The following is a 25,189-nucleotide window of genomic DNA, read 5'->3' on the forward strand; positions in this document are numbered from 1 at the left end:
GCCAATACTTCGTCATTGCCCCGCCCCCTTTAATTCCTATTCATTATTTCGAAACGTCAATTTCATAGAGAAGTCGACAACAACAAAAACAATGAAAATTAAACAGAAAATTACTCGATTTTAAATCAAAATTAAAATGGAAGTGTTTAGGTCCGAAACATATTACATATTTGTTCGAAATGAATCTAGTCTCTGGTGGAATCGGGTAACTGGTGCGTTTTCCGTCCGTTCAGGTCAGTTAGAAATTTAAATAATAAATCATTATTTACAAAGAAACTAGAATTGATATAAACTATTGACCAAATTAAAAAATGTCTACTCGTATTTTGGTCGCTATATAATGATAAAATAACTAACAAATACAGTGCATCGATTTTTAACATTGTTATTGTTCTAGCATGGGATCTTTCTGATATAGAAGATATAGAATGCTTAGGTATAACAGAGGGCATCATAGGAAAAGTAGAACATTCCAATGTTTATGAACCACGTCTTATGATAATAAAAGAATCTGTACCAGTTGGCCAAATTTATTTCCACCATACTATTTATAAAATTAAATCAATATGTTTTCTGAACATGGGTATGACAAATCAAGAACTAGAACTATGTCCATGCACAAAACACGGTTCGTCATCATCTGTAAATTCAAATAGATCCAGTAACAGAAAAATGGGTGCAAGGTTATTTGAAAATTCTGTATTTTTGAATAAAACTGTTGGGGCTGTTAAAAATGTTAGCAATACAATAAAAACAACTACTCAACAAGCTGCTACTCAGGTAATCTTCATATTATTACATTAATTAAGTGTATTAGATAAGGATATTGTTCAACCTAGTTTTTCTTTTTTTCTTAATACTATAAATCTAGAAGAATAAGTTGTTTGTTATATGAATTTATTATTATTATTATCTTTCGTTCTTTTCACCAGGTAAAGCAAACTGTGAAGAAACAGAGAGATGTGAAATTGGATGACAAATTTGAGAAGAGGCTTACAGATGAACTACATAAGATTTTTGATGATTCTGACAGTTTCTATTATTGTAGAACATTAGATTTGACAAACAGTCTACAAAGGCAATATGAGATAGAGAAAATTCTTGAAACAGAGGAAAATGTGTGTAAACCCATCACAGATTTAACTAGATGGTGGAAGTATGTTGATGATAGATTCTTTTGGAATAAATATATGTTGAAGGATATCATAGCATTGGAGGTAAGAAGTTGAAATATGACCAATCACAGTACAAATATATCTATATAAAATATAATTATTATTACTCACATAGCTTTATTACAATTCAAGAAACTACTAACTTGGGTGTAGTAGATGTAACTGTCAAATCAGGACTAGTATAACCATTTTATATTTATTAGAATACTTTGCTTAAAAATAAGCTTGAATGAATATTTCCAAGGAGGCTTCTGTGCTTTTGAAATGACAACAATGGACCTATTAAGAGTAAGTATGGAAACTGAGGCCACAAACCAATAACCAATCATATGCAAAATTTTGTATTAAAAACAAAAGAAAACCAATAGCATCACAGGGTCTGCTCCTTAATTGCTTTCTTCTATGCAAGCAAGCAGGTGGCACATGTCCATATATTGATTTTACCTCTCAATATATAAATTATATTAAATCAATTTATTCCTCACTAAAAAAGAAAAAATCATCCGCCGCCGCAATTTAAAACTTTGACCTCATAGTTAAACCGGGCACGTAACCACTAGGCTTTCTATTGTTTTTTACTCCAAAACACCTGACAGAATTTCAAAACACTCAAATGTAATCCAGACTAACAAAAGTTATTTTAGCATCATCAGTAGTGTTTTTTAGAGCCCTGCCTGTGATGAATGGGTGCTACCAATAATTCAAGGATACATACACCTATCTCAAATAGCCTGTGAGCCCGCAGATGTTAATCCACTGAATACAGAGTCCCTATCTAGTAATAACACTTCCGATGATACTTTCACCCTTGGTCTTATATCAAGAAGATCTAGATATCAGGCTGGAACCAGGTAATTTTGAAATTCATTACTGCAAGTGTGGAATTCATCGCTTCTTTAGTTGTTCTGTCTTAATAAGTTTCTTTATATGCTCTATGTATTCATGTAGAATTCATACTAATGTATGTTCATAAATATTGATAGTATCTTTCATGTGCACAAAAAAATTTCTCTCTGTAATCAAATTAGCAAGTGTATGTAACCCATTGGTTGTGTCGTGAACATTTCAGGAATATGTTCATGTTGATTGATTTTTATTTACTGACCATAGTAGTCCGATTAGAAGCAGATCAATTAGCATATAATACCTTCTTAAAAAATAAGAAAATGTGGCGTTTTTTTTTTTGATAATATGTATGTGTTGTTATCAGATACAATCGTAGAGGGATAGAGCCAAGTGGTAAAGTAGCCAACTATGTAGAGACAGAGCAAATTGTATCACTTGTTTGCTCTGACAGCATACATCGAGCTTCGTTTGTACAGGTATTATTAATTAAATTTATTACCACTTAATAAAATCGTGTTCGAATCAAAGAAAACATATGCTTTGTAAATATTGAATAAAAATAAATATTCTTGGGTGGATCACTTAGGTATACATTACATTGTTTGAACGCGCCCTAATAAACTTAATAGAGAAAAATCTATAGAAATGTTTTTAAAATTGGTTAAAGAAAGCATACTCTTTCAAAGACGGCAACGACCCCACTAAAATGGGTCTTAATATACTGCGATGACATATCATGCCCTTTTTGTGCGTCCCGTAGGCGTGTGTGCCCTCCTATCCTATATATAAGAGTAAAATTAAATTATAAGAGTAATGTAGAAAAGTTAAAAAACATATTGTATTAAAATGTATGAAGTATAATTATTTGTTCTAAAATATTGAGTTGCCGGAAATTTTGCGTATTCATGATAAACAATAACGATGATGCAATCTTTTTGCTTATGCCTTGAAATCGCTGGAGAAAGGTTTTCAAGGCAAAATCGATACGAGCATTTGTCATTTTAAGTATCAGTTTAAGTACTTTGCTAAGGCTTTTTGGCTAGCAGCCATTAAAATATTCAAGGGCCAATATATAAAGCCTAATTATGTAAGTTGTTTTTGTTTTACAGTCCTAGCAATATGCTAAAAAAATAGACTTAAGATTATAAAATACGTTTGTGTAGCCCGTAGCCGTATTTACACCATGTGTGTCAAGTACTTCATAAAACCGGTCAATGTTAGTTTGCATACAAAATTTTTCATCAAATTGTTATATTTCGATGTGCTATATACCGCTACAAAAACGATCGTTATGCACAGGTGAATCTCTGAAAGCGGTCATTCAACTTAAATTGTGATGTACATGTTTTTGCGATTTTTAAATGTTATTTTTTATGTTCTGTAACACTGTGGCTTTATGACTGCAAATTGAAATGCCAGCCATCAGTACAAAAAAAGTATCTTGGATTAACATCCTGTGGAGCTGTCACAGAATAAAATAAAAAAAAGCCATTTTTTTAGCATAACTTAACTACAATCAAAACTACGATGGTAAAATATTTTGTATGTCAGTAAGTAAGTTATTTATTTTTCTGCCAAGGTCCGCGGATCCGTGCCAATATTCTGGAGTCAGCCAGAATACAAGTTCAGACCACCGCCTCGGCTTGATAGAAGTAAGTATACCATAGAAATAAAATGATATTTTCTTTTAATTGAACGCAAACGGGCGGAAGGGTCACCTGATGTTGAGTAGTGCCGTCCATGGACAATCTCAATGACGGGCTCGCAAGTGCGTTGTCCCCCTGTTATTGTTTTATCGCTACAATCAACTCATCTTTTGATCAATATTAGATTAGACTTCATTACTAAAAAACGATTTTACTAGAAATATATATTTAAACAAACAGATTTTGATGGCTGTTTTAGGTCGCGTCTTCTTAACCCCATTGCTTTTATGATCTTTAATTCAAAATATTTATAATATATTAAAGATATTTTTAGATTTTAATATTAATAAAATAGATTTTCTATTTTCAAATTTGGATTATGATGTAAGCATTTGTGTTACTATAGTTACTTTGATCGTTACCATGTTAACAAATACGGTTTTTCAGGCTACATTTTACTATCAGTACAAAGTTCATGACAGTGTACGCTATAAATGTATATGGATTCTGACCTCACATCGCATTCGTTTTTTGGATCCTTTTTATTTTATATATACAAAGTCGGCCTTCTATGCCTGGCACAATGTCTTCGATTTTTATTTTGTACTAGTGGTAATTGCGAACATACATTTATTAATTATTTACATATATATTATATCCTTACAGTTACACTAATGGGATAGAGCTACATAATTATATCTGCACCCAGATATTTTGTTATTATCTTTTTTACATAAAAAATAATAAACCTAGCAACTCGTGTAAGATCAGCCAAACAGGTCTGTCTCTATTTACACACATACATCTCTATAACTTGATTCTCGTTAAGTCGAAATTGTCAGTAAATCGAATAAAATTGCCATTCCCTTCCGCTGAACCCTTAAATACGCGGTATCTTGAATTATTAAGACTGTAACTCGAACAAAATGTTATTTCACTAGGAAGTATTTTTAATACAAATTTATATTCTATAAGTCGAATTTCAAAATTGAGACTCCGTAAATCGTAGTTAGCAAAATATAGCGACGGCTTACTCGGAATTCACCTAAAATAATAGCAATAAAATCCAAAATGAACGTTCGGGTTTGGGGCTTCCAATCTATTGTTTTCGACTTGTAAACGTGAATGAATCGATACACTCATACATTGTTTTTGTGTACAGTTTACTTCATTATTAAGTAAAAATTATATACTAGAAAACTTAAGTCAAATTCGATTCTACAAATCGAAAAATACACTTGAAAATCGTACCTCTGTATCTCAAAATAAGTCGAAAAGTCGTTAACTCGATTTTTTTGTATTTCCCTCGTCTTGGAGTTATGTATTTCAATGTAATTAACATGTATTGCGCGGTCCTTCTTAACTACTAACTTCTCAAGCTTAAGCCATGGCAGTAAATTTTATGTTCAATAATTTCAGCGGAAGAAGAGTCACACCAAGCCTTCAAGAAACACTTCGAAGACGAACTAAATATTTACAAGCAAGTGTGTATCGTGAACCTGGTAGAACAGCAAGGCAGAGAGAAGATTATATGGGAGACGTATGGAAACCACGTGTTAAAATATAATAGCCCCGATATTATTTACGCTACATTTGATTTTCATGAATATTGGTAAGTTTGTAATATGGAATACGTTATAAAAACGCGTAGGACCTAATTTGTCTAGTATTTTTTATAATTTATAGAATATAATCTTTGTAGTTTGCTTGCCATTACCCAAGTGGATGTTGCATGCAAATGGTATACCTATTAAGATTGGCTAACACCTTTAAGAGACGTTTGGCGTGCTTTATGACTGACCATAAATTATAGATTTGTGTGTCATTTGTTAAATTACTATACTTCTATTTACCATTAATTATTGTTTTTTTTTATTATTTTAACTTGTTTTATTTTTTGGGTTGTGTTACTCTTAATAGTCGGTAACAAATATATTTGTGTATTTATTTATTAATTGTAGCATAGATAAAGATTTTATAACCTTTATTTAGTAAGATTAAAGTTGGACCAGTATAATAGATTGCATTTGACATCTGTCAGTTTTAGTAGAAGGTTCACTGACGAAGTAATGACGTTCACTCTGTACAATAAATTGTCTATTGTTATTTTACAAATAAATAGATGAAAATTTTCAAATATTTTTTAGTCGCGGTATGCACTATGAAAACGTCAGTATACTGATTAATGCTATCGCAGACGTCATAGATGAGATGCGATTCTGTTGGCGCGACGACCGCGGTCTCATTTGCGGCCAAAATGGCGTCTTTCGTGTGAATTGCATCGATTGTCTCGATCGCACTAACGTTGTACAGGTAAGTACGATCTTTGTTGTCATTTACCAAAAGTGTTATCTCGTACTCCTCTTGTTTGATATCAAAATTACACACATAAATAAAGCTAGGTGTTAATTGTATAACGTCAGTCAAATACTGTAGTAATTGTAATATGAATCGTAGAATTTTACTTCTAGTAAAACTGAACTGTTACTTAGCATCATAAACGAACAAAATATGTCAACAGAATGACATGACATGACAATGACATTTGTCTTAATGTGCCCAAGAGTCTTCTGTGCTTCTGAAAGGAACTTAGCTGGCTTACTTAGCCAGGGCTATACGTACAACAGACCTAATGAGAGTCTAAGTGCGGAAACTGAGTCCACCAACCTTTAACGTTTTGACGTGACAACGTCTTATAATTCGATGGAGCCGGCTGCACGCTCGAAAAAACATGACTCATGCGGCGTTACCTCGCTCTGAGGCGTTCCATTTAAGGCTTGAAGTGCAAGCGAGAGCGCGGAACGAGCGACAAGGAGGCACAATCGGCTTCCGCGTTCGGCAGCGTCCGACATCTGTCTCTCCCCTACTTGAGTGAGCGATGAAATAAAATTGATATAGTTGTATTTATGCGTACAAATAAATGTAACATGATCAATTCAATTGTGATTTCCATTTACCTAGTTTTCTATATCCATACAAAATATCTATCAAACAAACAAAATTAAACTTTCCTTTTGAAGAAGCAACCATTCCATCAGTATTTTCTTATGACGTTGTCACGTTCAACTATAGTCAGTAAACCAACTTTCACCAACTTCAACCAACTTCAACCAACAACCGATTTTTTTAACACGTGAATAAATCCGTGAATATCAACCTAGTATTGTGTGTACGTAATACGTATGACAAAGTGGTAAAATAATTAGTTCGAAATGGTAACATCGTATGGCATCCACCATGTCGATTAGATGACTTAAGATGTAAAATAATTGTGTACAAAGTGGTACAAAACTAATAAATCTCCCACGTCGTCATAACGACTAGTTAGAGAACTCGGCTATTAATGCTTTTCAGACTGCAATTGCAAAGCTGGTGTTAGAGCTTCAGCTGCGTCGCCTTGGCTTAGGCGGTGGTGGTCTCCCGCCCGCTCTACGACAGGCTTTCTTGTCTATGTGGGCAGACAGCGGTGATGTCATCTCACGGCAATACGCTGGGACTAAGGCTCTGAAGGTATTGTTTTTTATACTTTCGTGCAATGTTTACAAAAACTTTGACAAAGTTCAATTAATAATAATTATTTGTAGGAATTGTGAGTTATTTTACTGTGAATAATTTAATAAGCTATGAGCAGCGGATTTTCTTTCTACGTGCGCATTTAATATTCGATCGAATGGTGAAGGAAAACATCGTGAGGAAACCGGCTTGCCTTAGGCCCAAAAAGTGGACGACGCGTTTCAGGCACAGAAGGTTGATCACCTACTACCTATCACCTACTACACCTAATGATCATGAAATAGATACAGAATCTGAGGCCCAGACCTAAAAAGGTTGTATCGCCATTGATTTATTTTTTTATAATAAACTAGCTAACCCGACATATGTTGTCCTGCATGGAAATATTTTCGGCAAAATAAGTCGGACGGCACAGACTGGTTAGCACTGTAACAAAAACATGATTAAAAAAAAACATAAAAGTTAAATTATTTTTCAATTTGTATTAAAGAGCCAGAAAGAAATTTAGTAATCTCTAATAATTATATTTTTTAGGGAGATTACACCCGAACGGGCGAGAGAAAGCTTACGGGTATGATGAAAGATGGCGTTGCTTCAGCAAATAGGTAATTATTTTAGCTGACTTACTTCAAAGGCCTCGGCCAGGATGCGTAAGTACGCACCCAGGCCTTTGACGGAGTAGATCACTCATTCTAATATACAAGTCTCTTTATTTTAAATTTCGAATTTATTTTGTAATGAATTCGAGAAATGTGCCACCTACATAATTTCTCATTCGCCATTTTAAATGCTACCGCCGAGTTTAAGATATTTTGGCGGGATGTCAAAACAATGGCCATGATGAATTTACAGAATTGGAATGTCAAATTTATAGTTTTGTTTTTTATTAACATAACTTTTACATATTGAAATAAAACACTTTTTAACGAATTCAAGCTATGTATTATTATAAACTTATAATAATTTTACATAATTTTACATTATTTTTCCCGACGTTTCGCGTGCTTTACAGCGTGCGTGGTCACGGTTACTGAATACAAAAGGTGTTGAATGTCAAAAAATAATTATAAATTTATAATAATCCATAGCTTCAATCCGGTAAAAAAGTTTTCTTTAAATGTAAAATTTAAATTGATGCTGTCATACTTTGGGCGTGGCACCGGGATTCCACGGAACTTTAAATTTTAGCTAGAAACATATATAATTCACGCCACTACATAAAAACGTACCTCACTTATTGTACAAGATTGTTATAAACCATGTCGCTTGACATGTGGATTTTAAAATGTGTCTGCGCACACAGGTGCCGATCAGAGAGGAATCGAGACTTAACTATTAAATATTGACAATTTAAAAGCTATCTAGCCATATATATATATATGGCGTGGTGTTGCCATTCTAATAAAATAAATGACATCGTGTTCCCGTATGAATAACGTGTCCGTAAATATATCTACTATTCAATTGTCAATAGTGATTCCATATGGTCATTAATAGATCTAACAAATAATAGCAAATCAAATCTTATACGAGGTTAGAACTGATTTGACTTATAATAAGCCCTGTGACATATTACAATGACAGCTAAAAGTAACGCCATTGCTTCTCTATAATAAAAATATTTTTGCATTTTTTTTGTTTTTTACAGATACTACTTGTCAACGTTCAAAGACGCGTTGCGTCAAGTGGCAATAGATGTGATGACGGGGGAGTCCCGCTCGATCCCCGAACAACTGATTGTGCCCTGTAATAAGTGCACTAGTACCGGCATCAAGCTTGATGTGTTTAATGTATGTATTCTTTTTATTGATATTTGCTCTTTGTCTGTGGAGAATGAGCACTGCCATGGGATTTTAGGTCGCTGCCGTGCTAACTTACTTATCTTACTAGCGGACCCCACAGACGTCTCAAATGTAAAAATTCTAATCAAACTTAAAACTTAACTTAAACTTTAAAAAAATAAGTACACCCATCAAAATCAACCGTTTAGGAGCAGTTGCAAACACAGGAGATCTGTCTGTCTAAAAATCAAGACTTCAAATGTTTTGATACCGAAATATATTGTATAATTTTTTTTTATATTATACATGTTTCTTACGGTTTAAACCTTCATTGAGTTTCCACAAATATTTCAAGATTAGCAAATTTCAGTCCCGCCATTCTCGTACGAGACAAACGAATAGAAACTCCTTATATAGATTACGTCATAGTAGTTCGATAGTAATATTTATGTGAAAAAAAAAATATATATAATGTGATATTTGTGATTAGTTTTGTTGTGTGTTTTTGTATGTTAAAAGCCAACATATAGAAAATCTTGTGTTATACTGAAGTGTGTGTGATACTTATGAATTTTATACTGAATACTAGTATTGAGTACAATTATTTCCTTTGTATTATAGTACAATTATTACTATTTTTGATTGATTCTTTAGTAAACGATATTTGCAGTGAGATAGAGAGGCCAGTTAGCTTTTTTATCTATTCCATATTTCTTCATTAAAACTAAACGTAACCGTTTGATCTGTTTTATCTATTTGTCATAATAATATAAACATTACGATAGAATTCTTATTGCCTTAAAAATTTCAGTTGGAACAACCAGCTCCTAGTACAGAAGCGATGGCCCAGCACGTGAAGTCACTGATTGACGATTGCAAGAAACTTCTCGTCGATACGGAACCGGTTTTGGGCTCGTGGGGGCTTATTGATGCCGATCCACAGTGAGTATACAGAAATTTTAAACACATTTTTTTATTAAGCGATTTGTATTAACCAATCGGAATTTGTTCGCAGTACGGGTGATCCCCACGAGACAGAGATGGATAGTGTGTTGGTACTGACGAGCGAAGCGTATTACGTCACTGATTACGATGAGACGTCTGACCGGCTGCTATCGGTACAGAGGGTTGCATTGGGTGACGTCACGGCTGTGGAACTGGGGACACTGGACACAAATTCTACAGTGAGTCCCATATACGTCTATAGAATAGGGGTTAATTATTTATTTAAACAGACACAGTATTTAGTATTGTCTTTTGTTAACATAGCTTTTACACATTGAAAGAATACAATTTTTTAATCGGATTACAGCTATTTGTATTATTATACACTTATAATTATTTTACATAATTTTAAATTTTCCGACGTTTCGCGTGCTTTACATCGTGCGTGGTCACGGTGACTGAAGACAAAAGGTGTTGAATGTCAAAAGTATCACAGCTGTAGAGAAAGTTGTGCTGATTTTGTGTGTCTAGTGTGTGTTCCTGAAACCAATCAAAAGTAACACCCCGTTGCAAGATGCAGGTATATACAAACTGGATTGCGACTGTGGCCTGTCTTACATAGGGCAAACTAAACGCAATATGTTCAACAGACTCAAAGAGCACATTGCAGACATAAGACATAGATGACACACAAAATCAGCAGTCTGTGAACACACACTAGATAGGCCTAATCACTACATACGCTTTGACCAACCGAAAGTACTTGCGAAAGAAAAAAGATTCTTCCCAAGATTGGTACGCGAAGCCATTGAAATAAAAAAAAACACCCCAATTTCAATAGAGAAGACGGCCTAAAGTTATCAAACACCTGGGATCCAATAATATCCAAATTAAAACCCCAAGACAAACCATCCGCGAATATAGAGGACACCGTGAGTCATTTCTACAAAAACCCGTCATCTTTTAGTCGATACCAACTCCGGGGAAATAAATACAGATAACACAACTTTCTCTACAGCTGTGATACTTTTGACATTCAACACCTTTTGACTTCAGTCACCGTGACCACGCACGCGAAACGTCGGAAAAATTTAAAATTATGTAAAACAATTATAAGTTAATAAAAAATACATAGCTTCAATCCGGTAAAAAAGATTTTCATTCAATGTGTAAAAGCTATGTTAACAAAAGACAATACTAGTATTAATTAATTTTAAATAACTGTAGGGAGAACAATTCTCTAAAGAACTTATCTTTACTAATCATTACTTGACATATATGTATTTAAGGTGTATGTAATACAATTACAGATATTTAGCGTAGGCCGCAAAAGTACCACCGAGCCGGTCCACTGTATTCGTATTAATTACGTTTATAATACGGAAGCCGGCTATTTCCACATGTTCCGATCGACAACATTACGATTCTTCAATAATATGGCCATCGTTATCAACACTAAGGATGAAATGATAGGTTTGTTAACGAACTTTTCCTTTAATTGTGTAATTTTTCTCTTGTATGACTCTTGCAAAGGGCCTTAACGGCCTTCACAATTCTTTAAAAATTATATATCTGTACATATTGAAACAGCAGTATACTTATACTGGTTGGCTATGCAGTATTCAGCAAACCTTCCCGTTCCTATAAAGAACTAGATTTTTACAACTATTATTTCAATATATTTAAATTGTATATGCTATTATAGACACATGAAAATTTTGTGCACAGTAGCCAGGAAGTCATGGGTTCCAGCGAAACAATAAATGTTTGGGTAGGCGCTAAAATCTAACTAACAGCCAAAATATAAACATTGATGAAACATAGGTTTTTCAAATAACGGAAATTATCATGTTTTTTTTAAATAAAAATATGTACTTAAAAACATTTAAAGAAAACACTTTTTTACCAGATTGAAGCTATGTATTATTATAAACTTATGGTTATTTTACATAATTTTAAATTTTTCCGACGTTTCGTGTGCTTTCCAGCGTGCGTGGTCACGGTGACGTGGTCCGGTAAAAAAGTGTTTTCTTTATATGTGTAAAAGCTATGTTAACAAAAGACAATACTATACTTAAAAGCATGTTAATAATCTTTCAGAATCGCTACACTCGATCTGTGAGTCCATAATGGTAGCTCGCGACATCGCTAAATTGCCTCCAATAACCTTCCACGATGGCATCAAATTGGAAAGGAGAAAGTCAAAGGTATAATACGACATTACATACACGTCAAATTACGTATATGACATTATTTTAAATATAGAACAGGGGGCAAACGGGCAGGAGGCTCATCTGATGTTAAGTGTAACCGCCCCCCGTGGACACTCAATGCCAGAGGGCTCGCGAGTGCGTTGAAGGCCTTTGAAGAGTACGCTCTTTTCTTGAAGGGCCCTAAGTCAACACGTCAAGCGTGTATCACTAGACATGCTGGTGAATCGAATCGAACGTTATAAATATAACTTTCGTTTTCTGCAAAGCGTGCGTAGACATGCACGAGATGACTACTTGATGAAAGTTAATAGTCGTTTTTTTTTAACTTGCAACACTACGACGAATCGTCCAATATGAAATTATATATAAACTCTTTTGAAAAAAAAACACGTCCTAAGATTGATTTTAGTTGAAAATGAAATTTAATTGTCTGACGTAGTATGTGTACGATCGTGTAAATCTATACGCATGAAGTGCATGATCATGATTTACACGATCTGGCATTTTTTTAATGGATTCTGTAAAACCGATGTACACGGCCGAACAATAAGAAGTGGTGTGGCAGCCAAAAGCCCTCTTCATAGACTAATTATTCTACTCTTAAGGAAGATTATATTTTTATTGACGACAATACTAGCTTGAACGTAAATTTTGGTTTGATGCTCGTGTTTTTTGAAGAAGAAATTCTTCTATTAAATATTCAAATAATTGTTATCTTAATAATATAATAAATTCGCTTTACGATCCGTTAAATTTTTTTAAATAGTAATTTAAATTTAAATTAAATTGTCCATTGTATTGCCAGGTCCATCCAAGTCAAGGTGGTGTAGGTCGGTCTTCTCTTTACGTCGATCTGTCACGGCTTCCCACTCTCACCAGGAATGTAAGCGAGACGCAGCTAGTCGCTGATATACGGAGTGTTGGTACGTTATAATAAAAAAAATACATTTGTCGGAGATTTTGTATATGACATTTTTATTTCTCTAAGGATGAAATTTGGACAGGAAACTTAACACGAATGAGCTTCGCCTTAATAGAATATAATCGGTAATATAAACTTTTAATGTCTCTCTCACACACGGATGCCCTCTCTCTCACACACTCTGTTCGCCCACTTTGTTTCCATGTATTAGTCCGCTTTATTTGAACGAAGATTTATGTCAACATTTATACTGATATTAAGAAGTCGAGATTGGGCTTAGTTTTTTGAATGACTTGAGCGAGACTAGCGCCACCAGACTGACAACCATATATTATATCAAAAAAGTTTGACAAGTACAATGTTTCTGAATATGTATTTTTAGCTTAGTTTAGCCTTAGTACCTATAATCTCTCTTTTTAATGAATATCTCTAAATATATGACACCGCTTTAAGTTCCCAAAAATGTTTAGGAAAGACTAATATTAGTTTTTTTTTACATTCTATCTAAAGTGATGTAAAGAATGTCTGTGAAAAGTTTACTACTTTTGCTTATGCTAAAAATATATGTATATATATATATATCCAAAATAATTTTTTTGATCCTTATTCTATATTCTAAATACTGTACTTAAGCAGTTTTGGCCTAGTGGCTTCAGCGTGCGACTCTCATCCCTGAGGTAGTGAGTTCATCATCACATTCAAAAATTCTTTCTATGTGCTCATTCGCTCGAACTGTGAAGGAAAACATCGTGAGAAAACCGACCTTACCTTAGTCCAAAAAAGTAGACGGTGTGTGTCAGGCAAAAGAGGCTGATCACTTACTTGCCTATTAAATTGATATATTACCTAAGGTTGTAGCTTTTTATTTTAACTACTTATGTACTAGATTCCTACGGAAAATCGACCAGTTATGGCCAATAAAAATATGCAAACCTATATTTTATTTGAAAGTTATTTAACATATACAAAAAATAATATTATAACGTAAATCCAGAGGTACAAAAGAATTCTTCAACACGCGAAGTGTTGCATCAAATAATCCGAACAGTGACCGATCCCGGTACATGTACGCCGTGCATTTTTATACGACCGTTAGTGTGTTTCATTATTATTTATATTATAGTGTATATATCTGTGGCGAAGACGTTGGAGACGCAGAAAAAAATTCTGCATCTGTAGTTGAGGTCGTAAAAGGAAAGACCAATCAAAAAATATTTGTTTATTTTTATGGATTCTTTATTAAAAAACTATATGATTAAATTATCAATGCTACGATTCGACCACGACATATGCACAAGGACATTTGCTATTAGTTCCATAGTTGTTATTATATATTTTAGATACACTTTTCCATAAAATGTGGTCGATAGGTATAGTATTCCAATTTAATAGATCACATTTGAAACCTCAATATTCAATATTATATTCTAATTTTAGATTACTAGTGAAGGTTTTTGACCATAAATAAATAACCACATTGTGATTATAATTTTTTAAACAACTAAATATAAAATCATTATCAAAGCAATTAATTGTAAACTTTTTCATAATTACTTAATTCGACGCATATATTGGAGTTCGTGTCGATTCACTTTCATCGATGTTTTAAGTAATGAGGCCAAAACTGACAGATGTCAAATGTGATCTATTAGGTCGGACTATATATGATAATATATAATTATATAGAGAGTACGTTAAACAAGTAAATAAATAGTGTTCGTTTATTTTGTGCCGGCAAATTTATAGTATTGTAAACTATTTATATAAATGTATTACAGGTTCAAAAGCTCTTACAAACATGACGGAGCAATTCAGTAAACTTAACAAATTAAGTCATACGCTCAACGCTAGAGCGCGCCCCAGTCTACAACTTAAATTCGATCAAAGTGCCGCGAGAACACGAAAAATGTTCACATTAGGAAACAAAGCGGATAACAAGAAAAAAGGCAGCCTCTCAGACGGAATGAGCTCGGACTACTCTAGCGATGACGAAAATAGAACAAATATCTTCGAGCCGACCTTGGACAACTTCGAAAACATGCAACATTACATAGGAGATCAACAGAAAAAAGATGACGATTGTGAGTTAATCGAAAATCCACTTTACTCCTCCAAAATTGAACCGCACGAAGAACCATCTACCTCCACTCCAACGGAAAAGCCAGCATCAACTCCACAGCCACAGAAAACGAACCCCTTCGATTTAGAATCGACCCCACAAATTCATATCGACTCGGACTTCAAACCACTTCCGCCGAACTCTTTGTTGCTATCCCAGAAATTGTCGCAAAGCTCAAGTCACATTTTCGACGATTCTACGCCCGAGGGGGTCAATTATCACGTGAGGTCCAACTCGCAGCATGAGATAACGCTGAATATTGCTACGTCTCATAGTGAGAGCGCATTACGGCAGCTCAGAAATATCGCCAGTCCGGTGTCGAGTGCTCGTGATATGGTTTTATCGCCGCTGTCAAAGTTAGCTAAAGGGGTTCAAACTCTCGGCGCCAACTTGGATCCAAGGAAAATTAAGGTATTTTTTTTAATTTGTGTGTTTTAATTTAATTATTTACTATTTAAAACCGTCCTAATTTGCAAAACAAATGATTATATGAAAATGGCATTATAATAGTTTATAGTATCAGAATTTAAGTTTCTGTTATATATATTTGGTAAATATCTCTTTCATTAAGCTTCAGAGCACGATATAATTTTTAAACTATGTTTCCCGCTTCTCAAAAACTAATTTTTGACATACGAAACTCAAGACAAATATCAGTTTTTGACAAGCGGAAATTAGACTCGGTAAACTAGGCTAAATTGATGTGTCCGATTATTTATTAAATTTGTATTTTTACTTCCCCAGGGTACAGCCGCAGTGAAACAAATAAGTGAAGCTCAATATGAAGAACATAAAAAATTGCAAGAGAAATGGCAAGGCTGTAGCACTCGACTTGTTGCTCTCTAAGTATTGCCAGTTAATTGAATTTACCGAAATTAATATTTTGAAAAGGATAATTGTATTATGAAGTTACAATAATTGATTTTAAAACCATTCCGACATTTTGAATTGTTTCAACAACCTGACTAAATCCCGTGTTCTAGAACGTCAATGAAACTTAAATCTAGTTACTAGAGTTGTCAAACCATTTTTTATGCATGAAGTTATTTGACACTTGACGCTCAAGATGAGATTATGACTTGAGATACAAATAAGAATATGGATATTCGGTCTCAGTTGAAAATTTATATTAAAATCTGTGAAATTGTAGTATTGCATGATAGCATTAAAAAAAATATTCAATAGCTTTATTTTTACTAAAGATTCAGTAACATTGATACAAATATTGCAGTACAATATCCATTTTAATTATTTAATACATATTTTTAATAAAGTATTTAGCTTCCCAAATATATTATACCCGCCTGAATGTGAAAACGATAGTTCAATTTTAGACGAAGCTTAGTAAAGCTGATTTGCAGGGTTATGTAGATTAGATTGTGTGTACTTGTACGAATTTAGATACTAGAGGCTGTTCGTATGGGAAAAGGTATAACTGTCGTTAGAATAACCTGTCTAAAAATTGACCTAACCTTTTAAATTTACTAAGTGATATCTATGACAGGTATAGATATAGAACAGTGTTGCCATGTTCAATCTTGCCAATTTATTTGTATGTATGCTAACAAATCGTTCCAATTATAAACGCACCATAGATGCGAAAATAAAAGTTTATGTTCTGTTTTAATGACTATAGAATGTTTTGTTGTTGTCACCGTTTGTGGTGGAGCAAATGTAACAAAACAAATGAGGATTTCTAAATTTGACCTATTGATACTAATCTTAAATTAATTATGGTATATACAGTCGTGGTCAACTAATTAGGGACATGCAAGATAGTGAAGAACAATAACCGGTTATGTACATACAAATATAAAACCCTATTGATTTCTCAGTAACTATTATTTGCATAATTTGGTCCGATTATTATGCTTTAAATGGCTGTAAATAAAAGATTAAATAAGTAGAAAAAAGTATTTAATATCAAAGGTTGAATATGTATTCAATTTTAAGGTATAATTCTGTAGCTGGACATTTAATTAAGGACAGTAAACTATAATGAAAAATAGAGTTAAACAAAACTAATAATCTGCAGTAGTATAATATCTTTAACAGCTCCATTTTATTACGTGTAAAATCAGTACCCAGTAGCAAAACCTTTGTTAGTAATTACCGCTTGAGTAATTACCTACAATAAGTGGCTACTTTTTTCTTGATTTCGTGCCAAAGGTGCTCGATTGGGTTAAGGTCCGGGCTATTTGCTGGCCAATCTAGCACCGATACTGACTGACTGGTAAGAAACGACTTGACTGAACGGGCGGTATGTTTCGGGTCGTTATCATGCTGAAACGTCCATATAATAGGGAGATGCTCCTCAGCATAGGGAAGCATCGTTTCCTCCAATATTGCCTTGTATTGATGTTGGTCTAAGTTACCCTGAACTTTCCTCACAGGTCCCACTCCACGTCCAGAAAATGAACCCCACATTTTAATGTTTCCACCGCCATTCACCTGCTTTTTTGTGAATCTTGGATTCATTTCCGCTTTTACTGGACGCCGTACGTATTGAATTCCATCTGAAGAAATCAAATTAACCTTGGTCTCGTCAGAGAATAATACATGTTGCCATTGGGCGTAGGTCCAATGTCCATATTTACGTGCAAACGCCAAACGAGCATTTCTATGTTCTTTCTTCAACAACGGTACTTTGCGAGCCACTCTTCCGAACAACTCTGCTTCTACCAGACGTCGTCGAACGGTCCTCGCTGAGACACCAGCTCTTTCGTCTGTCCCAAACACTTCGTGTTTAATTAAAATAGAGCCTAGAAACGGATCTTTCTTAGCTAACCTGGTTATCATTATATTTTCTTACGGAGTTGTTTTTCTCGATCTTTTTGTTCTGGGCACATTTAAATGTGTGTTATTGCGTCTGACATTTAAATGTTCTGCTATTCTTCGGTATGGCCAACCATGCTCGACAACAAACTTCATGATAATTTTTCGTAGTGTTGGATCGCAACTTTTATTTTTACTCATTTTTCTTAAAAATATTTTTCAAAACTTATAATAAATATCGGGATTGCCGCCAAAACTACCACGAAACAATAAGAGAAGAAGTAAAAAAGTATTGAGATTCAAATTTTGAAAATAGAACGCAATATCTCAGTGTCCCTAATTAAATGGCCAGCCAGCATTATTTGAACAAATAGCACTACGATAATCTATCAGCTATACTGTAAAGAGGCTTAATGTTTAAGAAGTTGTTATTGTTTGTATAATCGGGCACATAAATGACTAATTATACTTACATGTAAGAGATATGGAATATGGTTTAGACTCGTTGGAAAATAAAAAATAAATTCACAATTCACTTTAACCAAAGAGTGTCACTAATTAGTTGACCACGACTGTATATAATTAATTAATATTTTTAAAGCAAATTATTCTTAATTCTATTCTAGAGAAACAATATTTAAGGCTTCCCAATTTTTCAAGCAAGGACCGGACCTAGATATACTTAGGAGACTATACCTTTTCTCTAATTGTATTGTTACCATAGAGTAGAATGCCTGGTGAATTTAAAGATAAACGCTTCATAAAACATTCCTAAACATAAGATTATATCCTCTTTACATTAATAAAGTATAATGTCAATTATTTCGCGGTTAATGTCACAATCGTAAAATGTATACTATGTTATTTTTAAATTGTACAGTAGGCCTCTTAGCCTCGATACACGGACCTAATTTAGCTGAACTACAAGCCGGTGCGTTCAGTAACAGCTTACTCACCTCGTGTAAGCGGCTTTGAATAATCATGAGTGGAAAGTCTGTCGCGAACACTCGCTTTTGCTTTTGAACTTATTATGTTAAGTAAACATTTAACATGAAGTCGACATAGTAATGTAGACACAAATAATACAGTATAAAATAGCAATTATAATGTTTCAGTATTACATAGAAATAATTTGTTAAATTGCAAGATACGTTTAAAAATATTATATAAAAGTATTGTCTTATATGTCTTTACGCTGTTTAGATGTATTTAATAATCAAATTAATATCGCTATGACTTTTCTATAAATCTACACTGTATAGTCTGTGCTGCGCTAATGTTGCCAACAAATAACAATATGCTGAATTATACATGATTTGGTAAATATTTATAAATTTATAATACATTACATTTTATAAGCACTACACTGAATTTAGTTTTAAAAATATAGCTGTTACAGTGTTATTTGAAGGCTTTTGTGAAATATTTATTTAGATAGTAATAGAAAAAAATATGTAGAATATACTCTCAAACATTATTAACGACACTGTTTTATTCATAATTAGACAAGCATTTAATCATATTTCATAAACTGCTGATTCTAGTATTACGCTGATCATCGGCCCTTACACTTAATCGTTTGTTAAAGGGTCGTTGCGATCAGCTATGATTTATTTATAGCAAAAAGTCAAACAATAGTATACCAATTAAAGCCTTTCTTATATTTTTTTTCGTTACGTCGTTTTGTAATTGTTTTCGGCAGTAATTTTTTTTTTAATTTTCACGATCGAAACTACGCGCTGACATTTCAGCGCCACCTAACAGCTTAAAATAAAATCTGCCTTAGTCTATGGTTACATTTGTGGTACCATTTATGTGTTATATTTCTATCAAACTGTATATCGAAAAATAAACAGAGATATAGGTTCGAACATGTTCTACTAAATTAACTCAAGACAATTCTTTACATTGTTATTTTATTTAGTTCCTATAACATTCCCAAAATGATTTCGATAATAATCAATACTTATAAAATTCTGTTTTATTATTACTTCTTATCCTTATTAAATATACTATATTTAAAATAACAGTATTAGGTTTCCAATAGATATAATATGTGTGTTTTGTAAAATAGCATAGAACCAATCTAGTGATAAAGCTTTAGTCTTGAACGAAAAACGCTGCGAATTAATTAATTAATATAATCATACATATACTGTGTATTTTAACTATATACCTTGTATATAGTCTAAACATGGCTCAATTTACTTCCTTCCTAGGTTCTCCAATACAGCATATAAAGTAAAATTATTAGTGAGTTACGCTTAACTGATTACTAGATATAATTGCTTTTGACTTTTCAATAGAAATCAATTAATTTTTTTAGATTCATTTTCTCTATGAATAGTAAAACTTTGACCTAGGTCTGTGTTAAGCGCAGGAGTCTGACTTGAATAGCCAACGAGTAGTTTCACAAAACTATAATTTTAAATAAAAATATTTCGTAAAATATATTATTGTACTAGGAGAAACTTCTAGCGTAAAATATTTTCAAAGAACTCATGCGTTTTCCTTTGAGTGCAACGAGTCTAAAAAAGAAATTTATGTTAACGGTTAATAAAAAAATATCTCAATATATTTTTAAGATCCACTTTTGCAATAGTTTCATACCAAATGTGTTGCATCTGTTTCTGTAAATTGTGTTACATCTGTCCATGCTTTGTGAAGATTGCTACTGTGATTATAATTTATTATTTATATTACAATTAAAGTTCTTTAGATTAATGTTATTTTACTTTAAATCCCAATCAATACGTTCTTGGAAAATTAAAAAATCTATTATTACATTGACAGTTTTAAATTTTAATATTTATTTTATATGGCACTTTTAGCTTTGATTCAATAAATTGAACTATTTCTCTAAAGAAATCTATTTCCGCTCCTTTTGAAAGTGTTAGTGTCAGCTGCTGCTTCGCGCTCGGTCTGTTGGAGCTCGCTCGCTCGCTTACTTTTTCACGTCTTTCCAGCTATATCTGGGCTGGACGTTGGTCCGTTTCTAGGATACGTTATTTTGAACAGCCCGATCTTCTACCATTCTCTCAAGGTGACCAATCCAACGTAGTATCTAGGCTTTAACTTCACCGATTATGTTAGGTCAATATTCTCGTTTTTCCTGAATCCAGAATCCATCCTCGTCGCATCTACTTAGATATTACCGCAGAATTTTTCTTTCGGCGATCAATAACTTCAATCTCTTCGGTCAGCGGTCATTCAAGTCTCACATCCGTATAAAAATATGGATCTTATAACCCACGAACCCACTCGGATCTTGTGAAGACGCTGACGAAGATATATATATATTAAGATACCTTAATAAGTACACCGTATAGGAACATAATGTCCAGACGATTCTGTAAAATCATTTCATTTCATCTAACGTACTGATATTGAAGACTTCGCTAATCTATTCACCCTGATCCCGGCAGTGTCTTTTTGTTTTGAAATTAAGGTGTTTAATGTACCTAGGCTTGCATATTCAAGGATAATCCTGACGTGCACTATCAGGCACTGTGGGTTTGATAAGAGTGTTCAGAGGAGTTGTTCGGATTAATATCTGCAGCTGAGTTTCATGAAAGGACGTCGAGGTAGAATACGAAATTCCACCTGTATCACCACCAACCATTGTTTCCGAACCAATTCTAGTTAGGGTCCTTTAAGAAAAGAGCGCACCAATAATTAATTGACCGGTAACGCGCTCGAAAGCTCTCTGGCATTGAGTGTCCTGCCCGTTTCACCCCCGTGTTATAAAAAAAAATGCAAAAGTGGAAAACAAAAAGCTACTACTTAAGACTCTCTATTAAAAAGTTATTATCGTCAACTGCGGTTACAGAATATTTAAAGTTCTATGTTACAATATATAGAAGTTGACCTAACCTAGTGACCTATTAGTAGATCCAATTGGAGTTATTAAATTTTATTTTATTTTTTGCAAACTCAGCTTGGTTGGCTCTGGCAATGCCTAAAAATTGAAAGATTACAAATAAATACAAACTAATCCGTGTTTGGCTGGCTATGATGACTGTAAGCATTTTGACAATTGACTTTTTGAGTTAAATTGTACAATGCATGTCGATTGTAGGGTCAATAACCAAAGAAAATTATATACATGTATATGTATTAGATTGCTGATTGCCTTCCTTCAGACTTCATGGTGTAAGACGGTTAGGTAGCGGAAAATGTTTACAAGAAATATAACTTGTTAGTTGTTACCACTTACTAGTTAATTTTTCGTAAATATATGGAATTACTGTTGATGTTACTTAATAACATGATTAGAAGTTAACAAGAATTTTGTAGAAATTCGTGCGTGCTAAATTACTTTCTTTTTCCGTAATTTATTTAATTTCCTCATTCATTTATTAATCCATCCTGAACTAGTTTTCAAAATGGTTACTTCTTATTATATTATGAATCTTAGTAAAACACATAAAAACATAGACTTGTCTGAACACTTAGTGCTTAAAAACAAAAGTGCATCTAAAATTAACCGCTCTTCCTGTAGAGTGTGTCTTGACGAAGGTTGTGTTTCTCTTTTAGATATAAATTATACTACTTTAAACACACTGCAACAACTTTGTAACATTCAAATCAATAAAACCGATGATTTACCTAAAAAATTATGTAACATTTGTTACAAATTCTTAAAAAATACTATGTTATTTATAAATAAAGCAAAAGAAACAGAAGCATTTCTAAAAAAAACCATTAATGAAAAGTCTAAAATTGAAGAAGGATATAACAACAATAGTGATTTATCGGAACCTGAAGACTATAGTTTATTAAAAGATACTGTAAAAATGGATTTGGAATTTGGAAAAGATAGTTTCATTAAAGAGGAAAAGATTTCTTCAAGTATGTGTGTTAAAAAATTAAATACAAAGCCAACTGTAGCTAAACGAGTTCAATGTAAAATATGTAAGTCAGTAGTCATGAAGTCATATTTTAAACAGCACATGACCATGCATGATCCAAATCATTCAAAATATGTTTGTGAAATTTGTGGAAAGTCCTACAGGTTGATTTGTGCATTTTATAATCATCGTTTTCAACATAGCACTGATTTCTTACATAAGTGTCAATTGTGCCCCTATAAAGCACGAGACAAAGCATTATTAAGAAACCATATGAAAGTTCACATTGCTGATTATAAATATATGTGTACTGAATGCCCATCAAGATTTCTCTTTAGAAGTAATCTTAACCGACACATGTGGAAACATAAACAGAAACAGTTTAGCTGTGATATTTGCAAAAGAATGTTTCATACTAAATTAACTGTTCAGCAACATCATGAAGTTGATCATTTGGGTAAGAAAAATCATTCGTGTAATTTATGCGGAAAGGCATTTGGATATAGGAAAGCAATGATGAAACATCAAAGAACAGTGCACAAGAGAGAGAAAAGAGAATATTCAAGAATGCCTACATATTTACAATATGAAAATAAAAATTAATATTTACATCTATTTCATATTGTTGTTTAAGTAATGTAATTTTAGAGGCAAAATCGTAAACAAAGTGGTTTATCCAAGATAGAATTAGGGCTTGTTATAAATTTGTTTATAGATTAGATTAGATTGTTTAATCTTCAACTGTAAAAAGGCTGACTATATTGTTAAGGTTTAATATAGTTTTTATCATAAGCATGTAAGTAATAATAAAACAGTATTTTTAAGTATTAAATTTATTTGAAACAGGTGACTAGACAATAAGCTATATAAATAGAACACCCAATAACAACATAGAAAAAACAATTTAATAATATTTTATTGCAACCCACTAAAAGTAAAACATTAAAATATTCTATAATAAGTTTGTCTATAACATATAGATGTTAATATATCCTTAATAATTTATAATAAATACAACACTCAATAAATATTGATTACAAATCTTTGGTATCTAGTTTTAAATATACAATATTCAATTTTCATTAATGGAAGGTAATATGAGTGTATATAAAGGCCACAAGGTTTATCACTTCAGTACAAATTATTTCTTGTAAAAATATGATTTTATTAAATCATCTACTTCAATCTATTTGACTAGATAGTTGCATTATAACAGATCAATATGAACAGCATATTTCCATTAGGTAAACATTACACTTAATTATAAGGGCACAATTTCATCAAAATAATTTAAGTACACTTAGGGGAATGGGTCCTACATGGAAGACACACTTTTATAATACAATCTTGATAAATACTGTATAACCTATTTTGTATCAAAAAGTTGTGCTAGTTAAAAGTGCTTCAGTTTGGAAAGACAACAAGAGCTATAGAGAACCGAAACGCTTGTCTAATAATACAACAATAAGAAACTTAAAAACTAAGATAAATAGACATTGATGTTTTTTTAATAGATTAAAATTATGCGACTTTACATATTCACATTATTTTAAATATGCAGTTACTCATTAAATAGAACATCTACCTAACCAGTAGAAAAATGCATGCATGCAAGCATGATCTGTAGAGTAATTGTTTCATTGATCAAGTTATTTAATAATTAAGATGTAAAGGGTAAGAAAAAATAGTTTAGTCATATGAAGGCCCTCTACACATAGTAACTATAAACATGGACGCAAAGATAAATTCCAAGGATTGTAATGAGAGCATTAAAGTACACCAAATATATTCAATTCTAAGAACAACCACTTGCCATATGAGAAGGTAGAGTACTCCAGTTATTGATGGCACTGTTAAGAGCACAGAAAACATTACAGGAACATCTGTAACAAATATTGTATAATAATCTAATACATCTTACAATCAATTTCTTTGATTACAAACTAAGCCTGAGAAAAAAACTTAGTTTTACCTTTTTCACTAAGACTGCCCTTCCTCCCGAGAATTAGTCTTGCCGCCTCTATAATAAAAAGTGCTACTAGAACACCAAAATCTTGTCCAAGTCGATAGCTTCGGTTATTATCGCTATCATTATACTTCCCACCAATTAATACAGACTTTAAAATAAGCGTACCTAGTTCACAGGTAGCGAATAGGCCAAAATAAAACGAATTGATATACAGAAGTATTTCGTATGCTAAACTAGAATTAACCATATTGCACGACGTCCCGTTTTTTAAAGCTAAACGTTGCAAATACGCGAAATTAGCATGAATTATTGGTATCAAATCAATTTACTAGTGAAAATATTTTTATAAAAATTCATGCAGCAGATCAAATTTCCTTTCATGAAACTACAGGATATTACAATATAGTAGCCAGGAAATGACATAAAAATAAATAT

General features: G+C 32.8%; 3 protein-coding genes across 5 annotated transcripts; 2 read left to right on the plus strand and 1 right to left on the minus strand.

The window, feature by feature from the left end:
* The first annotated feature begins 53 nt into the window (after positions 1-53).
* On the plus strand, positions 54-20,601 carry LOC123706660 (phosphatidylinositide phosphatase SAC2). Of its 3 annotated transcripts, none has more exons than XM_045655950.1 (18): positions 54-233; positions 398-780; positions 933-1,217; positions 1,842-2,026; positions 2,386-2,497; positions 3,601-3,673; positions 5,087-5,279; positions 5,815-5,980; positions 7,022-7,177; positions 7,715-7,785; positions 8,829-8,970; positions 9,773-9,903; positions 9,977-10,145; positions 11,217-11,379; positions 12,007-12,113; positions 12,925-13,042; positions 14,820-15,571; positions 15,905-20,601. In XM_045655950.1, the coding sequence occupies exons 1-18, from the start codon at positions 137-139 to the stop codon at positions 16,004-16,006; spliced, it is 3,405 nt and encodes a 1,134-aa protein (XP_045511906.1). In that variant the 5' UTR covers positions 54-136; the 3' UTR covers positions 16,007-20,601. The 3 variants fall into 3 exon arrangements, with proteins under 3 accessions (XP_045511906.1, XP_045511916.1, XP_045511927.1); XM_045655960.1 differs by having other exon boundaries at positions 54-212; XM_045655971.1 differs by lacking the exon at positions 15,905-20,601 and adding an exon at positions 14,038-14,132 and having other exon boundaries at positions 14,820-14,965.
* Positions 20,602-22,110: 1,509 nt separating this feature from the next.
* LOC123720579 (zinc finger protein 454-like) lies at positions 22,111-23,544 on the plus strand. The gene is made up of 2 exons (XM_045677254.1): positions 22,111-22,132; positions 22,472-23,544. Exons 1-2 carry the CDS (start codon positions 22,111-22,113, stop codon positions 23,386-23,388), a joined length of 939 nt encoding a protein of 312 aa, XP_045533210.1. The 3' UTR covers positions 23,389-23,544.
* Positions 23,545-23,773: 229 nt separating this feature from the next.
* LOC123708874 (transmembrane protein 80-like) lies at positions 23,774-25,149 on the minus strand. The gene is made up of 2 exons (XM_045659819.1): positions 24,758-25,149; positions 23,774-24,668 (listed from the first exon to the last, which is right to left on the minus strand). The coding sequence occupies exons 1-2, from the start codon at positions 24,999-25,001 to the stop codon at positions 24,475-24,477; spliced, it is 438 nt and encodes a 145-aa protein (XP_045515775.1). The 5' UTR covers positions 25,002-25,149; the 3' UTR covers positions 23,774-24,474.
* Between the last annotated feature and the right edge of the window lie 40 nt (positions 25,150-25,189).

The sequence above is a fragment of the Pieris brassicae genome, chromosome 1 (assembly GCF_905147105.1).
Source record: "Pieris brassicae chromosome 1, ilPieBrab1.1, whole genome shotgun sequence".
Taxonomy (NCBI): domain Eukaryota; kingdom Metazoa; phylum Arthropoda; class Insecta; order Lepidoptera; family Pieridae; genus Pieris; species Pieris brassicae.